General features: G+C 43.3%; 1 protein-coding gene across 1 annotated transcript; it reads right to left on the bottom strand.

Moving 5' to 3' along the window:
• Nucleotides 1–4,300: 4,300 nt before the first annotated feature.
• Nucleotides 4,301–7,253, bottom strand: LOC137321687 (transcription factor SOX-11-like). The gene has a single exon (XM_067984233.1). It carries the CDS (start codon nucleotides 6,876–6,878, stop codon nucleotides 5,679–5,681), a length of 1,200 nt encoding a protein of 399 aa, XP_067840334.1. The 5' UTR covers nucleotides 6,879–7,253; the 3' UTR covers nucleotides 4,301–5,678.
• Nucleotides 7,254–18,507: the final 11,254 nt, after the last annotated feature.

The raw sequence follows: 18,507 nt of genomic DNA, 5'->3' as shown, positions 1-18,507 counted from the left end.
GGTCTGTGCTGGTGCTTATGCTCCACACCAGCCTCCTCCCACCTTACTTCATTTCACCCTATCACAATATCCTTCTATTCCTTTCTCCCTCATGGACTTATCTAGCTTACCCTTAAATGCATCTATGCTATTCACCTCAACCACTCTGTGTGGGAGCGAGTTCCACTTTCTCACCACTCTCTGAGTAAAGAAGTTTCTCCTGAATTCTTTATTGGATTTATTGATGACTTACTCATATTTATGCCTCTAGTTTTAGACTTCCCCACAAGTGGAAACATCTTCCCTAAATCTATCCTATCTAACCCCTTCATAAATTTAAAGACCTCAATCAGGTCACCTCTCAGTCTTCTCTTTTCTTAAGAGACCTAGCCTGTTCAGTTTTTCGGATTATGGTTTTAGTGCGTTACATCTGTAATACTGAAAGCCATTTAAAATTGATGCTTGTGATCAGATTAAATGACATGATGCTCTGAACATTGCAATTAATAAGACACATTCCCAACTTCAGAACAAAATGTACCCAATTTGGATAACCAGAAATGATACACAATTTATCATTGTCTTAAGGATATTGTAAGAAAATTGCAAAATATATTATTCTTTTACAATCTTCCAAAAGATAGCTGTAGGATAGATTGTGCCATACTTCAGTTGCTCTGCTTTTTTTGATTGTGCCAGGTTAGCGTCACCAAAATGGCTACACCCAAGCCTGTTTGACGATCCTGCAGTAATTACACTGCCTTTCTACAGGATGCCATTTACAACCTCCAGTGCACCAATGCCATTGTATTGGTAATCTGGTAACAAATCCCAACTCTACCTCAAAGGTAGGTGAATAAGAAAATGTAACTGTAAATAATTCCTCACCTTATCATTACCAGGTCTGTTTTGATGATAGCAGTTTTGGAGGATTAGCCCCACTTGGGTCTGATTATAACAACATCTTGCATTTATATATTACTTTTAATGTTGAAAAATGTCCCAAGGTACTCACAGAGGCGTAATCAGAAAAAAGAAGGGTTATCAAAACCTTGGTCAAAGAGATGGGTTTTTAGGAGGGTCTTAAAGGAGAGGCAGGTGGAGCTGTGGAGGGATTTACAGAGGAAATTCCAATGTGTAAGACCTAGGCATGATGGTTAGATAAGTGGTGTGACTGCCACATCTGGCAAAACTACATTTGTGGAAATCTATCCAAAATGATGGGCTTAGTGTCCTCTGTATTTTGAAGGCCACAATGTTTATATTTGAAAATGGCTACCAATTTTCTTTGGTAAATTCAGCAGCTGTTGGTTCCTAAAACCAAGCTCGATGTTGTCTATGTTTAGAATCTTTACTCATCACATTAAAGCAATCTATATTCATTGCTTTGCTCATCAAGATGAGGAATCAGACCTGGAAGATAGAATAATTTTCTGCTTTCAGCATCAATCACAGTGCAGGTCAAATGCAAAGCAAACTCTGCTCTGCTGCAACAACCTGTCTTAAGGAAAAAAATATTCCAGAGAAGACTCATAAAAATTGGAGTGAAAACCTCCTTTAGGAACTGGGAGATAATGTAAAATCTAGATGCACTTTCACTAAGGAACTTTATACATATATATAAAAACTGGCTCGGTCTAAAGTTACGCATGCTAGAGGGCAATATGGTGCTGAAGTTAAAATATATTGGGTATCAGTGCTGATGTGGGGAGCCCTGGAACCAGCATCAAGCATAGTAATGCCAAAGCAGAATGACAGAAGAATTGGGGAATGGTTGTGGCGGTCTCAGTAAGAGGAAATGACATTGGAATATTCAAAAAGCAATTTAATTAAGGTACATTTAGATATAATTTTGGGTTATATTGTCCACAACATTGAGGGAAGGATCACAAATGCCTTTCACATCCACCTCAAGAAGAATACCTCTACCACAGCAGAGTGAATTTTCTTTATTTCCCCACATTAGTGATATGTGGCCTTTCTAAATTGGATTGCCAATTTACTGCCAACTAGTGTTGAATTCTGAACATGTTTGTGCTGTGGAACGCACTAGGAACTAGGTTGAGACTTTCCAATTACATTATAAACAGCATCCTTGCAGACAACAGAAAGATTTCCATTAGACTAAGCTGGATTTGAACAAATTTTGCAATCTGGATGGGGCAATTGACTATCTGACCAAGCAACTTGCTGATTTCACATTTTTTAAAAGTGCCCAGCAGTCATGGTATTCAAGTAAGTAATGTAAATATTGTCTGGAAAACTAGAATTTCATCCTCGGTCTCAACAAATATCCTGAGGCTTCCTCTTGAGGGCACGTTTTGCCATTTTTGTCTGTGAGGGGAATGCTTCCCAACATTACTCAAGTACATGTGTGGAGCATAAACACCAGCATGGACCTGTTGGGCCGAATGGCCTGTTTATGTGCTTTACATTCTATGTAATTCTGTACATTTCACAGCAGGTTGGCCAAGGAGCCACAGTTTCATTGGAGAGACCCACAGTCCTACCACTGCCTTGCTCTCCTCACACTTTCACCTCCACTATTTTTTAAAGACAGAATTTAGAAGTTAAAATACTTTTACAATATTGATCAAATGTATTAAAGTTGCATATTATTCAATGCTGCTTCGAAACTGATGTATGTATGTCGTGTTTGGGATGATTACACAGATTGTTGTTGAAATATGCATATATAAGAATAAAGTTTTAAAAATATAACCACAAGGTTCATCCAAATATTTGCTTTTTGGAAAAAGTCGGTAAACTGTAACAACTCCAGACGATTAAATCACAACTCTCACGCTGAGTGGTTTCAACACTGTAAATCACTTCTGCTCACCTTACCTTGAGTGTCCAAATAGTTACCTTACAGAAAGTCTAAAGCAGGGTACCCAAACCACAGCCCAAGGGCCAAATACAGCTCATGAAGCCCACACAACTCAATTTAATTTAAGCTTATAATTTTTGCTTCCTGGTTGGTCCTGTTTGAATTTCACGGAACTGGAAATTGCCAAACGGCTGTTTTCAGTGCTGTTGCCTCATTGGTGGATAATCCTAAATCGGAACACCCAGTCTGTTTGTTTGTATCAGCAACTTGAGACGTATGGAAATTAATGGGAACATTGGGCCCATGTGGTTCCACATATGCACCTAAACAATCCACGAAGGCAAAAAATTTGGACATTCCTGATATTAGACACTTCCAGTCTTTTGCTATAAATTCCCCCCATAGAAAATTTCCATCATATCTTCTTGAGAAATGCGTGATTGTCCAATTATGTTTTTTTAAATCACTTTTCCCATCCCTCCATAAATCATCCCTCAATCGCATGGATAGAACTGTCCTCAGAGCCTTTGACTTGTCAACTCATCCAGAGTTGTGTCAAATCCGATTAGCGCATCAGGAGTCTGGCTGAGGTGTCAATCAACATCACCGAACCTGTCGGTGTGAATGATTAACCACCTTTGACGTGGGAATGAAGAAACAGCAACTTGTAGAGAAGCAGTGTTGGTTTTTGGGTGACAGGAAACTTGATAAGTGGCGGTGGGGGAAGGGGTGTCTATTTAAACTTGTAGGTTTGTGGCAGAGTTCACTTTTTAACACAGATATACTTATGAGTGTCTCCGAACCACCGCCTATAATCGGTTGTTGGTGGTACAGTATTATATGGTTTTTTAATCATCATTGGTTTAAAAAAAACTTTGTGAAACATCTTATTTGCCCTTTTTTTAAAAATCAGGATTGGAGGCCGTACATGCATACGAGTACAAATTTAAGTGCATATTTACACACGAAAGCCAAACTCGAAGTTTATTCTTATCCCATTAAATATTTGGTAACGGGCATCAGTAACCAAAATTAAAATCCCGGACTAATAAGGATGGCTTTTTATATTCAACGTGGAGTTAATCTCGGCTTTTAGAAACGATCCTTCGCACAGTGCCCGAGGCAGCTCTTCCAGAGTTGAATAGGTGAAGATTAAACCCGCACGACACAGTCCGCTTGCATACATTTTTATATATACACATTAAAAAAGTGATGCTGTGATTGTGCAAGTAACTTGTTAAAATAGCATCTGGGAACGTTTGACTCGGTAGTCGGATCTCGGAGTCCCACTGTTGAAAATCTGCTCTGCTGAGGGACACCCGTGTCCCGTTCCCGTTATATCTCCACATCATCGTTATATCGTGACTCAAATGAGGCGGGGATTTGAATTTAAAGCGACATTACCCATTTTGTTTGTCCGGGAGTGATTTCTTTTTTTTTAAAAAGACAGATGACGTCATTTCTCAGTAATAAAGTAAATAAGAAACTTCGTTAGTGATGCCAGATTTATTGCCATCTTTTCAATGGGTAGAGTTTGCACAAACAGAACTTTTTCCCCCAGAACCCTGGAGGTTGGTGAGTGGATCGGCTTTAATATTCCGTATTAATGCATGGCAATACTTCTGTTACTATCAGTTCCAGCTGATTTCTTTATTTAACCCCCCCCCCCCTCCCAGATACAGACTCATAGCATCAAGACAGGCAATGATTACAGTGCACACGTCTGTTTTAGTTCATAAGTTTGCTACAAAATAATGTGCAGATGATCTGTATTTCATATTGCACAAAAATGAATTAAGATTTCACATGTGCCATGTTAAAAATGCTCCAGTTTCACACCTGTCATCGGGATTTAACCCACATATCACAGCGTATGATTACACATAAAATTCCTACAGTATATAATACAGTACATATAGTCTCACTAAGAACGACTCGAGTTCTATCTCACGTCTTTTCAATAAATTTTCTTACCTACAAATATTCAACAAATCTAAATCTACAACTGTACAAAAGACTGAGCACTTGCAGATTTAAAATCACAAGGCATTGATGCAAGGATTTTGTTTTTCCAAAAAAAAATGTTTTTGAATCATTTAAGCAGGACGTACCAACGTTGGCATGCTAAACAGGAGGGGAAAAAGAAGGAAAAAAATTTTTAAAAAGGAAGTGCCAGAAATTCTCACTGGACAATCACAGCAAGAAGGTTCCCTTTAGCTGTAGAAAAATACAAGTGAAAATATTTAGTATTTTTTTCTTCGTTTTAAAAAGTCTTGAGGTCTGCATGTATCAAAAAAAAATCTATACTCTGAGGTCTATGCTGCCTGTGTTATTAGGTGGTAAAAGGAGGTATTGTGAGGGAACAATTTTTTTTAAAAACAGAGCATAAAACAGTCTTATTGGCATATACAACACACGATTAAAACAGTACAACGGATCAAGTTAACTTCAGGGTCTTGGTTTAAGACAAACTGTTCATATACAAGCCTGGGTTTCTCTTTTATTTGTGCCGTTTAAACTCCCTGCAGTCAAGATGCATAGAAGTGTTCACAGCTCTCCCTCTCTCTAGCAGTGGTCCCTTTAATTGGAGGATCCAGGAAACTGGTTTTTTAACAGTTGTGCCGCCAAAGGGTTGTACAGAAAGTCCGGTCACGATTTCCAATCAAAACAAACAAAAAAAAAAATCTGCATCTTTTCCACGGCTGTTTTACGAGGCGAATCACCACACACGCAAAGAAAGATCCCATGTGAAGGACTTGGTGAAAGAGACTCGACTGTGTTGGTGGCATTAACAAAAAAAAAAATCGACAAGTCTTTCATAAAAACCAAAAAAAAAAGTTTAAAAAAATGTTTTTTTAAAAAAAAATAATCAGTACGTGAACACAAGATCGGAAAAGTTTGCCTCCAGCCAATCGCCCGCGATCATCTCGCTGAGCTCCGGAGTACAGTAGTCTGGGAATTCAAAGTGAGACCCTGAGCTGCCTTCGCTGTACGAGTCCAAGTCCTTGTCAACAAGTGAGAGGCTGAGGTTCCCTGAATTGAACTGATCGGAGCCGCCGACGGGGACGGCCGAGGACGAGAAGTTCATGCTAAAATCGTACAGCAAATCGTCCGCCTCTTCGCTGGAGGTAGAGACCGAGCGGGCGGAGCTGGGGGAACTCGCTCTCCCGTGGATACATTTCCTGCCGCCGCCGCCGCCGAGTTTGCCGGCCGGCTCCCCTGCCCCGGCTCCGCTGCCGTCCCTCGTCGAGGCGGACGAGCCCGACAGCTCCTCGTACATGCTGGCCCCTTCCACCGACTCGGCCGCCGAGCTGAGGGTCGGGCTGGCTGGCACGGCGGCCACGCTGCCCCCCCGCCTGGGGCTCTGTTGCTGCTGCTGCTGGTGGTGGTGGTGGTGGTCGCCGCCGCCGTGCTGGCGGGGCTGCAGCCTGCCCTCCAGGGCGTCCTCGTTATTCCCTCGGCCGAAGACGCTCTTCACAGTTTTGTTACCCTTCAGGTTGCCAAAGACGAAGTCCTCGGACAGCTCGCTGCCCGACTTGCCCTGAGCTCCGCCCGACTTGTGAGGTTTGAGTTTGCCGCCACTGCTGCATTTCTTGCCCGAGCTTTTCGCACTCTTGCTGTGACTTTTCTCCGGCGTCAGGCTGTGCGGCTGCTGCTGCTGCTGCTGTTTGCTCGATTCGGTTTTGGGTTTCTTTCGGGGTCTGTACTTGTAATCTGGGTAATCGGCCATATGCTTGAGCCGGAGCCGCTCCGCCTCCCTGATGAACGGGATCTTCTCGCTGTCCTTGAGCATTTTCCAACGCTTGCCCAGCCTCTTGGAGATCTCGGCGTTGTGCATGTCCGGGGACTGCTCCATGATCTTCCTTCTCTCGATCTTAGACCAGACCATGAACGCGTTCATGGGCCGTTTGATGTGACCACTTGCCGTTTTGCACCAGTCCGGGTCCCTCTCGTCCGCCCCATCGCAAGTGGGCGAGGGACTGCAAGCAATAAATTCATTCTCTTCGCTGTCCGTGGCTTCCCGGGACAAACTGCTCTCCGTCTCAATCCCTGCAGCTTCCTGAACCATCTTCTTCCCCACTCCTCTCTCTCTCTCTCTCTCCCCCTCTGTCTCTGCGAGGTTAAAAAGACCAACGATCCAGAATCAGCGAGTTACCCAGGCTCTCCTCTCCACTGCCCGTAACTTTGTATCACATCCACACACTCTCCCACGCCTTTGCTAAAGTTGTTGCAGCTTCTCAACTAGTTATTTTATGTTTTCATACTGGGTACGTCACCTCCAAAAGATCCAATAGTCTTGCAGACCCTCCCCTGAAAGGAGGAGAGGGGGAGAGAGAGACGATATGGTGAGAAATCACTCCCTTTAACCCTTCACTCTCCCACACGGTCCCACGGTGCACATCTGTTCTGCCTTCAACAGGGCAGCCAGTGCTGCACGGAGACTGAAGAGAGTCTCCTCGTCCCCCGCTTCCAGTGAACCAACATGCACGGGTTTAAAATTCGTAAGCGCGGCTTTAAATTGTTAGCTCTGCTCAGTCTTATTCCCCAACGCGAGTCGATCGAGCAGCGCTTCAGCAAAGTACTGGGCGCCGCTTCCCCAACACGTCTCAGTGCCCAGAACTAACTGGAGGTGGCGCCGCCACACTGCTCACTCAAACGTGCCACTTTCTCCAACCGCCCCCAGTTTCGGCTCAATTTGAACTGAAACCCACAAGTGCTTTCGTAAGCAGCATACATTCACTCACCAGCCTTTCAATTTGGTTCAATTAACGGACCCTGTCCAGTTTTATTTTTGAGCAAAAACAAAAGCCAGAGATTTTTTAAAAAGAAAAACACCATAATAATGTGGCTGATTGCCCACCAAATGCTTCTGGCAGAAAAGCCCCCCTCGTAGGCTCCCATCATCAACATGCTGGCCCTCAATGACATCATCCGAAAACACCTCAGGTTCCATATGTACGCTGATGACACCCAGCTCTACCTCACCAACATCTCCCTTGACCCCTCCACTGGTTCTTATTTGTCACTCTGATGGTCCGATATCCAGTACTGGATGAGCAAAAATTTCCCCCAAATAGTCAACGGGAAATTGAGGAGCAAATATGTAAGGAGATTACAGACAGCTGCAAGAAAAATAGGGTGGTAATAGTAGGGGACTTTAACTTTCCCAACATTGACTGGGACAGCCATAGCATTAGGGGCTTGGATGGAGAGAAATTTGTTGAGTGTATTCAGGAGGAATTTCTCATACAGTATGTGGATGGCCCGACTAGAGAGGGGGCAAAACTTGACCTCCTCTTGGGAAATAAGGAAGGGCAGGTGACAGAAGTGTTGGTGAGGGATCACTTTGGGACAAGTGATCATAATTCCATTAGTTTTAAGATAGCTATGGAGAAGGATAGGTCTGGCCCAAAAGTTAAAATTCTAAATTGGGGAAAGGCCAATTTTGATGGTATTAGACAGGAACTTTCAGAAGTTGATTGGGAGAGTCTGTTGGCAGGCAAAGGGACGTCTGGTAAGTGGGAGGCTTTCAAAAGTGTGTTAACCAGGGTTCAGGGTAAGCACATTCCTTATAAAGTGAAGGGCAAGGCTGGTAGAAGTAGGGAACCTTGGATGACTCGGGAGATTGAGGCACTAGTCAAAAAGAAGAAGGAGGCATATGACATGCATAGGCAGCTGGGATCAAGTGGATCCCTTGAAGAGTATAGAGATTGCCGGAGTAGAGTTAAGAGAGAAATCAGGAGGGCAAAAAGGGGACATGAGATTGCTTTGGCAGATCAGGCAAAGGTGAATCCAAAGAGCTTCTACAAATACATAAAGGGCAAAAGGGTAACTAGGGAGAGAGTAGGGCCTCTTAAGGATCAACAAGGTCATCTATGTGCGGAACCACAAGAAATGGGTGAGATCCTGAATGAATATTTCACATCGGTATTTACGGTTGAGAAAGGCATGGATGTTAGGGAACTTGGGGAAATAAATAGTGATGTCTTGAGGAGTGTACATATTACAGAGAGGGAGGTGCTGGAAGTCTTAACGCGCATCAAGGTAGATAAATCTCCGGGACCTAATGAAATGTATCCCAGGACGTTATGGGAGGTTAGGGAGGAAATTGCGGGTCCCCTAGCAGAGATATTTGAATCATCCACCGCTACAGGTGAGGTGCCTGAAGATTGGAGGGTAGCAAATGTTGTGCCTTTGTTTAAGAAGGGCGGCAGGGAAAAGCCTGGGAACTACAGACCAGTGAGCCTGACATCTGTAGTGGGTAAGTTGTTAGAGGGTATTCTGAGGGACAGGATCTACAGGCATTTGGAGAGGCAGGGACTAATTAGGAACAGTCAGCATGGTTTTGTGAGAGGAAAATCATGTCTCACGAATTTGATTGAGTTTTTTGAAGGGGTAACCAAGAAGATAGATGAGGGCTGTGCAGTAGACGTGGTCTACATGGACTTCAGCAAAGCATTTGACAAGGTACCGCATGGTAGGTTGTTACATAAGGTTAAATCTCATGGGATCCAAGGTGAGGTAGCCAATTGGATACAAAATTGGCTTGACGACAGAAGACAGAGGGTGGTTGTAGAGGGTTGTTTTTCAAACTGGATGCCTGTGTCCAGCGGTGTGCCTCAGGGATCGGTGCTGGGTCCGCTGTTATTTGTTATTTATATTAATGATTTGGATGAGAATTTAGGAGGCATGGTTAGTAAGTTTGCAGATGACACCAAGATTGGTGGCATTGTGGACAGTGAAGAAGGTTATCTGGGATTGCAACGGGATCTTGATCAATTGGGCCAGTGGGCCGATGAATGGCAGATGGAGTTTAATTTAGATAAATGTGAGGTGATGCATTTTGGTAGATCAAATCGGGCCAGGACCTACTCCGTTAATGGTAGGGCGTTGGGGAGAGTTATAGAACAAAGAGATCTAGGAGTACAGATTCATAGCTCCTTGAAAGTGGAGTCACAGGTGGATAGGGTAGTGAAGAAGGCATTCGGCATGCTTGGTTTCATTGGTCAGAACATTGAATGCAGGAGTTGGGATGTCTTGTTGAAGTTGTACAGGGCATTGGTGAGGCCACACTTGGAGTACTGTGTACAGTTCTGGTCACCCTATTATAGAAAGGATATTATTAAACTAGAAAGAGTGCAGAAAAGATTTACTAGGATGCTACCGGGACTTGATGGTTTGACTTACAGGGAGAGGTTAGACAGACTGGGACTTTTTTCCCTGGAGAGTAGGAGGTTAAGGTGTGATCTTATAGAAGTCTATAAAATAATGAGGGGCATAGATAAGGTCGATAGTCAAAATCTTTTCCCAAAGGTAGGGGAGTCTATAACGAGGGGGTATAGATTTAAGGTGAGAGGGGAGAGATACAAAAGGGTCCAGAGGGGCAATTTTTTCATTCAAAGGGTGGTGAGTGTCTGGAACGAGCTGCCAGAGGCAGTAGTAGAGGCGGGTACAATTTTGTCTTTTAAAAAGCATTTGGACAGTTACATGGGTAAGATGGGTATAGAGGGATATGGGCCAAGTGCAGGCAATTGGGACTAGCTTAGTGGTATAAACTGGGCGACATGGACATGTTGGGCCGAAGGGCCTGTTTCCATGTTGTAACTTCTATGATTCTATGATTCTATGAAACATTGGGAAGACCAAAGCCGTTGTCTTCGGTCCCTGCCATAAACTCCGTTCCCCAGCCACCGACTTCCTATCTCTCCCTGGCCACTGTCTGAGGCTGAATCAGATCTTTTGCAATTTTGGTATCCTATTTGACCCTGAGTTGAGCTTTCCACCACATATCCACTCCATCACCTGGATCGCCTATTTCCACTTCCGCAACATCGCCCGTCTCCGCCCCACCTCAGCTGATCTGCTGCTGAAACCCTCATCCATACCTTTGCTACCTCTAGACTTGACTATCTCAAAGCTCTCCGAACCAGCTCCCCATCTTCCACCCTCCATAAACTTGAGCTCCAAAACTCTGCTGCCCGTATCCTAACTCGCACCAAGTTTTGTTCACCTGTCACCCCTGTGCTCGCTGACCTACACTGGTTCCTGATCCGGGAATGCCTTGATTTTAAAATTCTCATCCTTGTGTTCAAATCCCTCCATGGCATCACCCTTCCATAATTCTGTAACCTCCTCCAGCCCTACAACCCTCCAAGGTCTCTGCACTTCTCCAATTCTTGCCTCTTGCACATCCTTGATTTTAATCGCTGCACCATTGGCGGCCATGCCTTCAGCTGGTAGGCCCTAGCTCTGGAATTCCCTCCCTAAAACTCATTACCCCTCTCTCCCCTTTATAACCTACCTCTTTGACCAAGCTTTTGGTCACCTGTCCTAACATCTACTTATGTGGCTTGGTGTCAAATTTTGTTTGATAATGCTCAAGTGACGTTTCTTGGGACGTTTTACTACGTTAAAGGCGCTATATAAATGCAAGTAGTTGTTATTGTTGTAGATCAGATACTATTTTTTGAGGGGGAATTGGGAATTTCATAGGATGCAGTTCAGTGTTATTGATCAGTTTTCACAGTAACTTTGATTTAAAAAATTGTTTTGTGGGGAGTGAAACAAAACATAAATAAATGTAGAGCTGGAATTGGCAGCCCATAGTTACAGAAATATATCTTCAACATATAGGTTGGAGGGAAGAAGGCTTACCTCGGAATAAATGTTGTTTCCAGTGTCACCTATTAAAAATTTCACAGTATGTCAATTACAGGTAGGAACAGTTGTATTCGGGGCAGTGACCACCGGCCCCCCCTCCACCAACCCCCTGCTTTTCCACACTCAAGTCCTGCCAGTCGAACCTAACATTGACCTCCGTTGCAAAAAAGCTTTCATAATTTCACCACAAATAGATCAGTTTTAGCAATAATAATAATTTTAAAAATTAGCTTCCAATTTTTTGTGTAAGGAATAATGAAGAGGATCGTGTTATTGGGGCATGGCCAGGTGTACACACTATACACAAATGTACGCTTTTGATCCCCTGGAGCTTGCAGTGCAACAGTTGATTTGCTGTCCTAAGGGAAGTGGTTGGGAAATCACTGCGGCTCTGCTTCCTGATGATCTTCTCACAGCTGGTCCGCCTGGTACCTGATGCAAAGAACATGAAGTTGGAGTAGAGGCAGCATTAGTTGACTCTCCATTACTAAGTTACCTTCTACCAAGCAGAATTTCATTTCTAACATGTAGAAGTATTTAATGCAAACTCTGTGCCTATTTTAATTGGGTCAGTAGGTGTATCACCAACAGCAGCAACTTACATTTGTATAGTGCCTTTACCATAGTAAATTGTCCCAAGGTGCTTCACAGGAGCGATTATCGAACAAAATTTCACACCATGCCACCTAAAGAGATATTAGAACAGGTGACCAAAAGCTTGGTCAAAGAGGTAAGTTTTAAGGAGGATCTTAAAGGAGGAGAGAAAAGTAGAGAGGCGGAAAGGTTTAGGGAGGGAATTCCAGAGTTTTGGGCCGAGGCAGCAGAAGGCAGGGCCAGCAATCGTGGGGTGAAGGATGTTGGGAATGCACAAGAGGCAAGAATTGGAGGAGCACAGAGATCTTGGAGGTATGTAGGGCTGGAGGAGGTTACAGAGATAGGGAGGGGCGAGGCCATGGAGGGATTTGAAAACGAGGATGAGAATTTTAAAGTCGAGGTGTTGCTAGACTGGGAGCCAATGTAGGTCAGCGAGCACAGGGTGATGGGTGAACGGGTCTTGGTATGAATTAGGCTTTGGGCTGCAGGGTTTTGGATGAGCTCAAGTTTACGGTGAATGAAAGCCGGGAGGCCGGCTGGGAGAGCATTGAAATAGTCGAGTCTAGAGGTAACAAAGGCATGGATAAGGGTTTCAGCAGTAGATGAGCTGAGACAGGGCGGAGATGAGCGATGTTACACAGACAGAAAACATCACCACAAGTGCCCACTGTAGGAAGGCACCACTAATACAACAGTCAAACATAAGGTCCAATTAAATTGAGAGAAGCTTAAAATAAAACTAAATCAGGATATTGTTGTCAAAATCTATTGTACAGTAAATATCTTGCAAGGCCCACCTGTTGTGGAAAGCCTCGAGCACACCGGCGCTGTAAGGGGAATCCGTGGTCTTGAGAATCAGAAATTCCCACCTGCAGCACTGAGTCCACTCCAAGAGTGAATCAGCAGCAGCAGGTAAGCAGCAGTTGGACTGTCAGTGAGAACATTTTCAAGCAAGCAGAGTCCCTCTATGCTTTCTCAAGGGCAATTAGGGATGGGCAATAAATGCTGGCCTTGCCAGCGACGCCCACATCCCATGAACGAATAAAAAAAAACAGGACTGGCAGTAGAGTGCCTCGATGAACAATACTAGAAGTAGAATACCTCTATGAACAGGACTGGGTGTAGAGGGCCTCAACGAACAAGGCTGGTGGTAGAGGGCCTCTATGAATGGGGCTGGGAGTAGAGGGCCTCTGTGAACAGGAGGCTGAGTCCCCAGTGCAGATCCCTGGGGAACGCCGCTTGTCTCGCCATGTGGGGAGTAGTCCTTTATCCCTACTCTCTGTCTCTAAACCAAATACCAACCCATGTCACAATGTTATTTCCAATTCCATGCACTCTCATTTTTGCTAATAATCTCTTGTGCGGTACCTTATTAAATGCCTTCTGAAAGTCCTTATAGATAACATCCATAGACACTCCCCTATCCATCATGCTAGTAGCCTCAAATAATTAAAAGAGATTAGTCAGACATGACTTACCTTTCACAAATCCATGCCTACTCTCCTTGATCGACTCATACTTGTCCAAGTGCTCAGTCACTCTGTCTCTGATGGTAGCTTCCAGTAACTTCCCCGCAATTGACGTTAAACTGACAGGTCTGTCGTTACCTGGTTTCTCTCTCCCTCCCTTCTTAAATAATGGAGTGACATTTGCAATTTTTCAATCTAAAGGCACAATTCCTGAATTTAGAGAGCTTTGGAAAATTGTGACGAACGCATTTGCAATTTCCTCATCTATTTCCATTCGTACCCTGAGGTGGAAACCACCAGGTCCTGGAGATTTGTCTATCCAATGTTACTGTATTTTTTTTGAAATATGTGTACAACTAGAAACTTGTTGGTAAGTACAAAAACATTGATTAAAAATACAATTTATGAGTGGAATTTTCTCCTCATTTGATAATGCAAGAGGAGAAAATTCTATCCAATTTTAACTCATCTTTCAAAAATGCACCTTTTGGGTATAGCAGTCTGACAGCACAGGGAGACCAACTAAACAGTCACAGGGCTGCCTGTCACTCAAACATCAATATCACTGCCTGTGATTGCCTTTATCCAATAGATACACTGGAATGTGATAGCAGGATGCTCCATCTTGGGGGCGGGGGAGGGGAAGGACTGGTCCAGTTAGCTCATTCCACGGCAGAAACATCCTCTGTCATCTGATTATGCAGCAGGTCATGAAGACGCCTGTGCCACAGTGTACATCTCCCTTTCCTAGTTGAGGGAGACTTCTAGAAAGTTGTTCCGGTAGGGAAATAAAAATGGCAGGAAAAAATAGCAAAAACATCCTCAAGTATTTAAAACACATAATTTTCACAGTTAAAGGGACCTTACATTAGGAAATCACTTTGATGTTTCAATTTCATTTAAAGAATGAAACTGAATTTTAATTATGAAAAGTTGGCATTTCTGCAGAGCAATGAATTGAAACAATGCTGGTTGCAGAATTGGCTATCGATGTTACCCTCCTAGACTTTGAAATGCAAGTTATTTTTTCAGATCTTAAATTAAAAAAATTCAAGAAACTTTATTTCAAATTAAAAGGAGAATTTGTTTTATTAGAACACCCTATGAAAGAAAAGGAGACTGTCCCTTTAAGGATTAATGCAAATTAACAGAAACATATTTGCATTTTGTCTGGGTTGCTGGTTTCACTCCGAAAATAAAATTAGTAAACTTACTGAAGTAACCATTTGGTGGGCGTATATTTGAAAAAAATATGGCAGACATGAGGAGAGTCATATTATTTTAATTGACAGATCAGGTCTTAACCAAGGTAGGGGTAGCCGTCTGTCTCCCTTGATTGTTCCTTCCCCTCCTTCTCCCAGGAGATGGAATGGCTAGTCATTAGATACCCTATACAGCCCACCAAAACTGCTAACCTCGTTTCCCTGATGTGCAAGCAGTCCCAAGACTCAAGCCTGTCTAGAAGGCAAGGTGACCGACCAGTCTATATGCAGTTCTTTTTTATTCATTCATGGGATGTGGGCGTCACTGGGAAGGCCAGCATTTGTTGACCATCCCTAATTTTCCTGGAGAAGTTGGTGGTGAGCCGCCTTCTTGAAGCGCTGCAGTCCGTGTGGTGAAGGTTCTCCCACAGTGCTGTTGGGTAGGGAGTTCCAGGATTTTGACCCAGCAACGATGAAGGAACGGCGATATATTTCCAAGTCGGGATGGTGTGTGACTTGGAGGGGAACGTACAGGCGGTGGTGTTCCCATGTGCCTGCTGCCCTTGTCCTTCTAGGGTGGTAGAGGTTGCGGGTTTGGGAGGTGCTGTCGAAGAAGCCTTGACGAGTTGCTGCAGTGCATCTTGTGGATGGTACACACTGCAGCCATGGTGCACACGGTGGTGGAAGGAGTGAATGTTTAAAGTGGTGGATGGGGTGCCAATCAAGCGGGCTGCTTTGTCCTGGTTCTATATAGGTGCAGGTTAGAGAGGAGCAGTACAGTCTCCATGTGGTGGGTGGGGGGGGGGGGAGGGTGGGGGGGGGTGGCAGATGAAGGTGGGAGAAGTGGCAGTGCAATTTCTGCGGACCTTCCACCAAACTTACGGCAGATGATCGGCAGAACCCCTGTGGAAATTAAGTCCTAAGTCTCCCAGATATGGCTCTGTTTGAATATCTCTGTAATCTTACAGATTTAATTGATGGTTTTTATGTGGACTTGGGTCAATGCGTAGCCTCCTAATCAACTGCGTTATTTTGTTGGATTTACTGCAATGCAACTGCAGCGGGTCCAATGCCAGATGGTGTATTTTATGAACCTTATCTGAACTTAGACGAGTTTCTAGCCTTTCAACTTACTCCCCATAAAATCTCACAGCATATAACACCCAAATCCAATTCTGCTTTCACACATCTACACTTTCAAGCAAGGAACATGAGATAGTAAACTGGAATGGCAACCATGGTTGATTGTCTCCCTCCTTTCCATCTAGGGGAAACTGAGGCCAATCGTACTGCACTAAATGAGATCAACCAGCTCAGCACAAAACAGGGATTGAATTTGGGTTCTTCCAGGTCCAGATGGCTGATTTCCATACTACACCATGCATTTACCCTCTGAGCCATTGGGGGAACCTACAGACAGATAAAATCATGCAGCTTTAGCTGGACAGGCCTTAATAGTGATCTGTTGTTTGTATGACTGTGCTGCCTACAGTTGGCAAAGTCCAGTTTTCTTATAATGAAAGGACTGGTTGCTCTCTGTGAGCATATCGATGATTAAGACCGCATCTTCCCCACAACCTGTGACATAGATAAATGATACACAGGTGATAATGTTGCATGTAATACATCCAAGTCGTTCACCAAACGAGGATAGCTGGAAAAGTGGTTTCTGCTTCTGATCACTATCCCCTGATCCTTGCTAGAAATACCACTTCTTGGACATCATGCGAAAACAACATCAGGTTCAGCTAATGCCCTGCATGGTCTAAATGCCTGCTGAAACTTAAAGGGTAATTTTATGAAATCGCACGCTAGCAGGGAGCCGCACACACTGGGAGCGCATATTGGGAATTTGGGCACACATCCTCATGATTCTCTATCCATTAAAATGGATTACACAGAAGGATTACACCATTAACGTTTAGGATGAAAGATGAAGTGAAAACCAGGGAATACTACCATACCTCAGCATGAGTAGCAACCTTCAAGATGGGGGGAAAAATTAGAATGATGAAGAATTAGAAAATGTGAGAAATGCTGCCTCTATACTTGTGTTAGGGTCACCACTATCTTGAACTTTTACCAGGTCAGAGGAGGCATTAAAGTTTTTCCTTTCTTCCCAATGCTTCATTACCAGGTTTTTTGCTTTTAGTTTCAACTCTCATCCAGATTGACCACCAATTAATTTTGGCCCCAGGCCTCTGTCAATGTATAAAAGTGGCAAAAGGCCATTCAACTTAAATTTATCTTCCTATCTGTGGAGTAAATCCAGAACATCTGATCAGAACATCCCAAAATGTAGAGTGACTCAATGTGGGGGAAATTGGAGTTGTGTGCCTTTTTAAAATTTCAAAATATACTTTATTTCATAAAATTTAAGGATGCACACAGTTCAATGTAAATAGACAATTACAATTCAAAACAATACCATACAGATCGTACATACTATGATCCCATTATTACAATACAAACACAGTATATATCTTCTAATACATTCTGTAGAATACAAGGTGAGATAGCCTTATACGTTGGCCTTTTCCCATAAAGCCTTTGCTTTGGCTGCACCGTGCTTCATTGCATCCCGCGGCACATACTCCTGGACCTTGCCGTATGTCAGTCGGTTGTGGATCTTGCACTGTGGGTTCACCGCAATACGACAGCACCCTAAAGCCAGGCAGGGGAGCAGATAGAGGGGAATATTGTGGGGAATAAATGCTACAGAAGAACTTCTGCAATGTTTCAGTGACATAGCTACCTGTTGTGCATGTATGGAGGTGCTGATACTATGGCAATGTAGGGAATATGTGCTGTTTTATATGATGTTCTGGTCTGAAGTGACTTGTGGACACCATTAGCATGTCTGTCAGGGCTGTTCAATTAATTCCGCGCTCAAATACCAACATGCATTATTAAGATTGTTCCAACAAAAACTCTTACCCAAGGGGTCCAGAGATGCAAACTGTGGTAGAAGGATGGTTCATTGATTTCAAAATAATGGACGGCATTTGACAAAGTTGAGAACAAGGATTATTGCAGCAAACTACCAAGCCTTAAATAGTCCCATTTTCTTGTTTGACTACTTTTCAAATCAACACAATTTAACAGTTTAAAACAGTTGTAATTACAGATCAAACAAACCTCCAAATATGACAATGTGTGAGTAACAATAAAACGTGGCATAAGCCCCTGAACCTAACACTGCAAAGTTTCAGTCAGAATGGACTGAAAAGCATTACTTGGCTGGTTAGAGCTAAACTAAGGCTTTCAAAATAGTTTGAACAGACACATTTCTAGATAGTTTCAATAGATCAGTAAAGTTCAACCAGGACCAAAAAGCATGAGGGAGTCCAGTCTGCATTTTCTGAAATCCACAGGGTTTCAGTTCCTCTTATTCTCTTTCTTGTGGTGGATTCTTGCAGGCCATTGAGCTGTGTTAAAACCACATAGGAACTTGTATTGTGCATGGCTTGCGATGGACAGGTTCACACAACATAAAGGAGTCCTACCAGGCTAAGCATGTGTATAACATCACAATGCAGTCTTAGTCCCATTGTGCTTTCCACAAAGAGATTGACGACTGCAGTGTTTTGCCTATTCTGAAAAAGTTAAAAAATATAAACCACAAACAAAATACATTTTCATCTAGAAACAGTGACAAAATCTGTGAGAAAATTAAGGTATCTTAATGTTAAATTTAGTGATTTCTGCTGTATAAAGATGAATCTCAGTGCTTGGATTGAACAGAAAAATATTTTCTGTTAACCAAATGTAA

This window comes from Heptranchias perlo, chromosome 5 (assembly GCF_035084215.1).
Source record: "Heptranchias perlo isolate sHepPer1 chromosome 5, sHepPer1.hap1, whole genome shotgun sequence".
In the NCBI taxonomy this organism is placed as follows: domain Eukaryota; kingdom Metazoa; phylum Chordata; class Chondrichthyes; order Hexanchiformes; family Hexanchidae; genus Heptranchias; species Heptranchias perlo.
The sequence above is the reverse complement of the archived record's forward strand: the minus strand, read 5'-3'. Positions and strand labels throughout refer to the sequence as shown.

Excerpts from the sequence above, each read along its gene's own strand:
- LOC137321687 (XM_067984233.1), bottom strand. The coding sequence starts at position 6,878 with ATGGTTCAGGAAGCTGCAGGGATTGAGACGGAGAGCAGTTTGTCCCGG.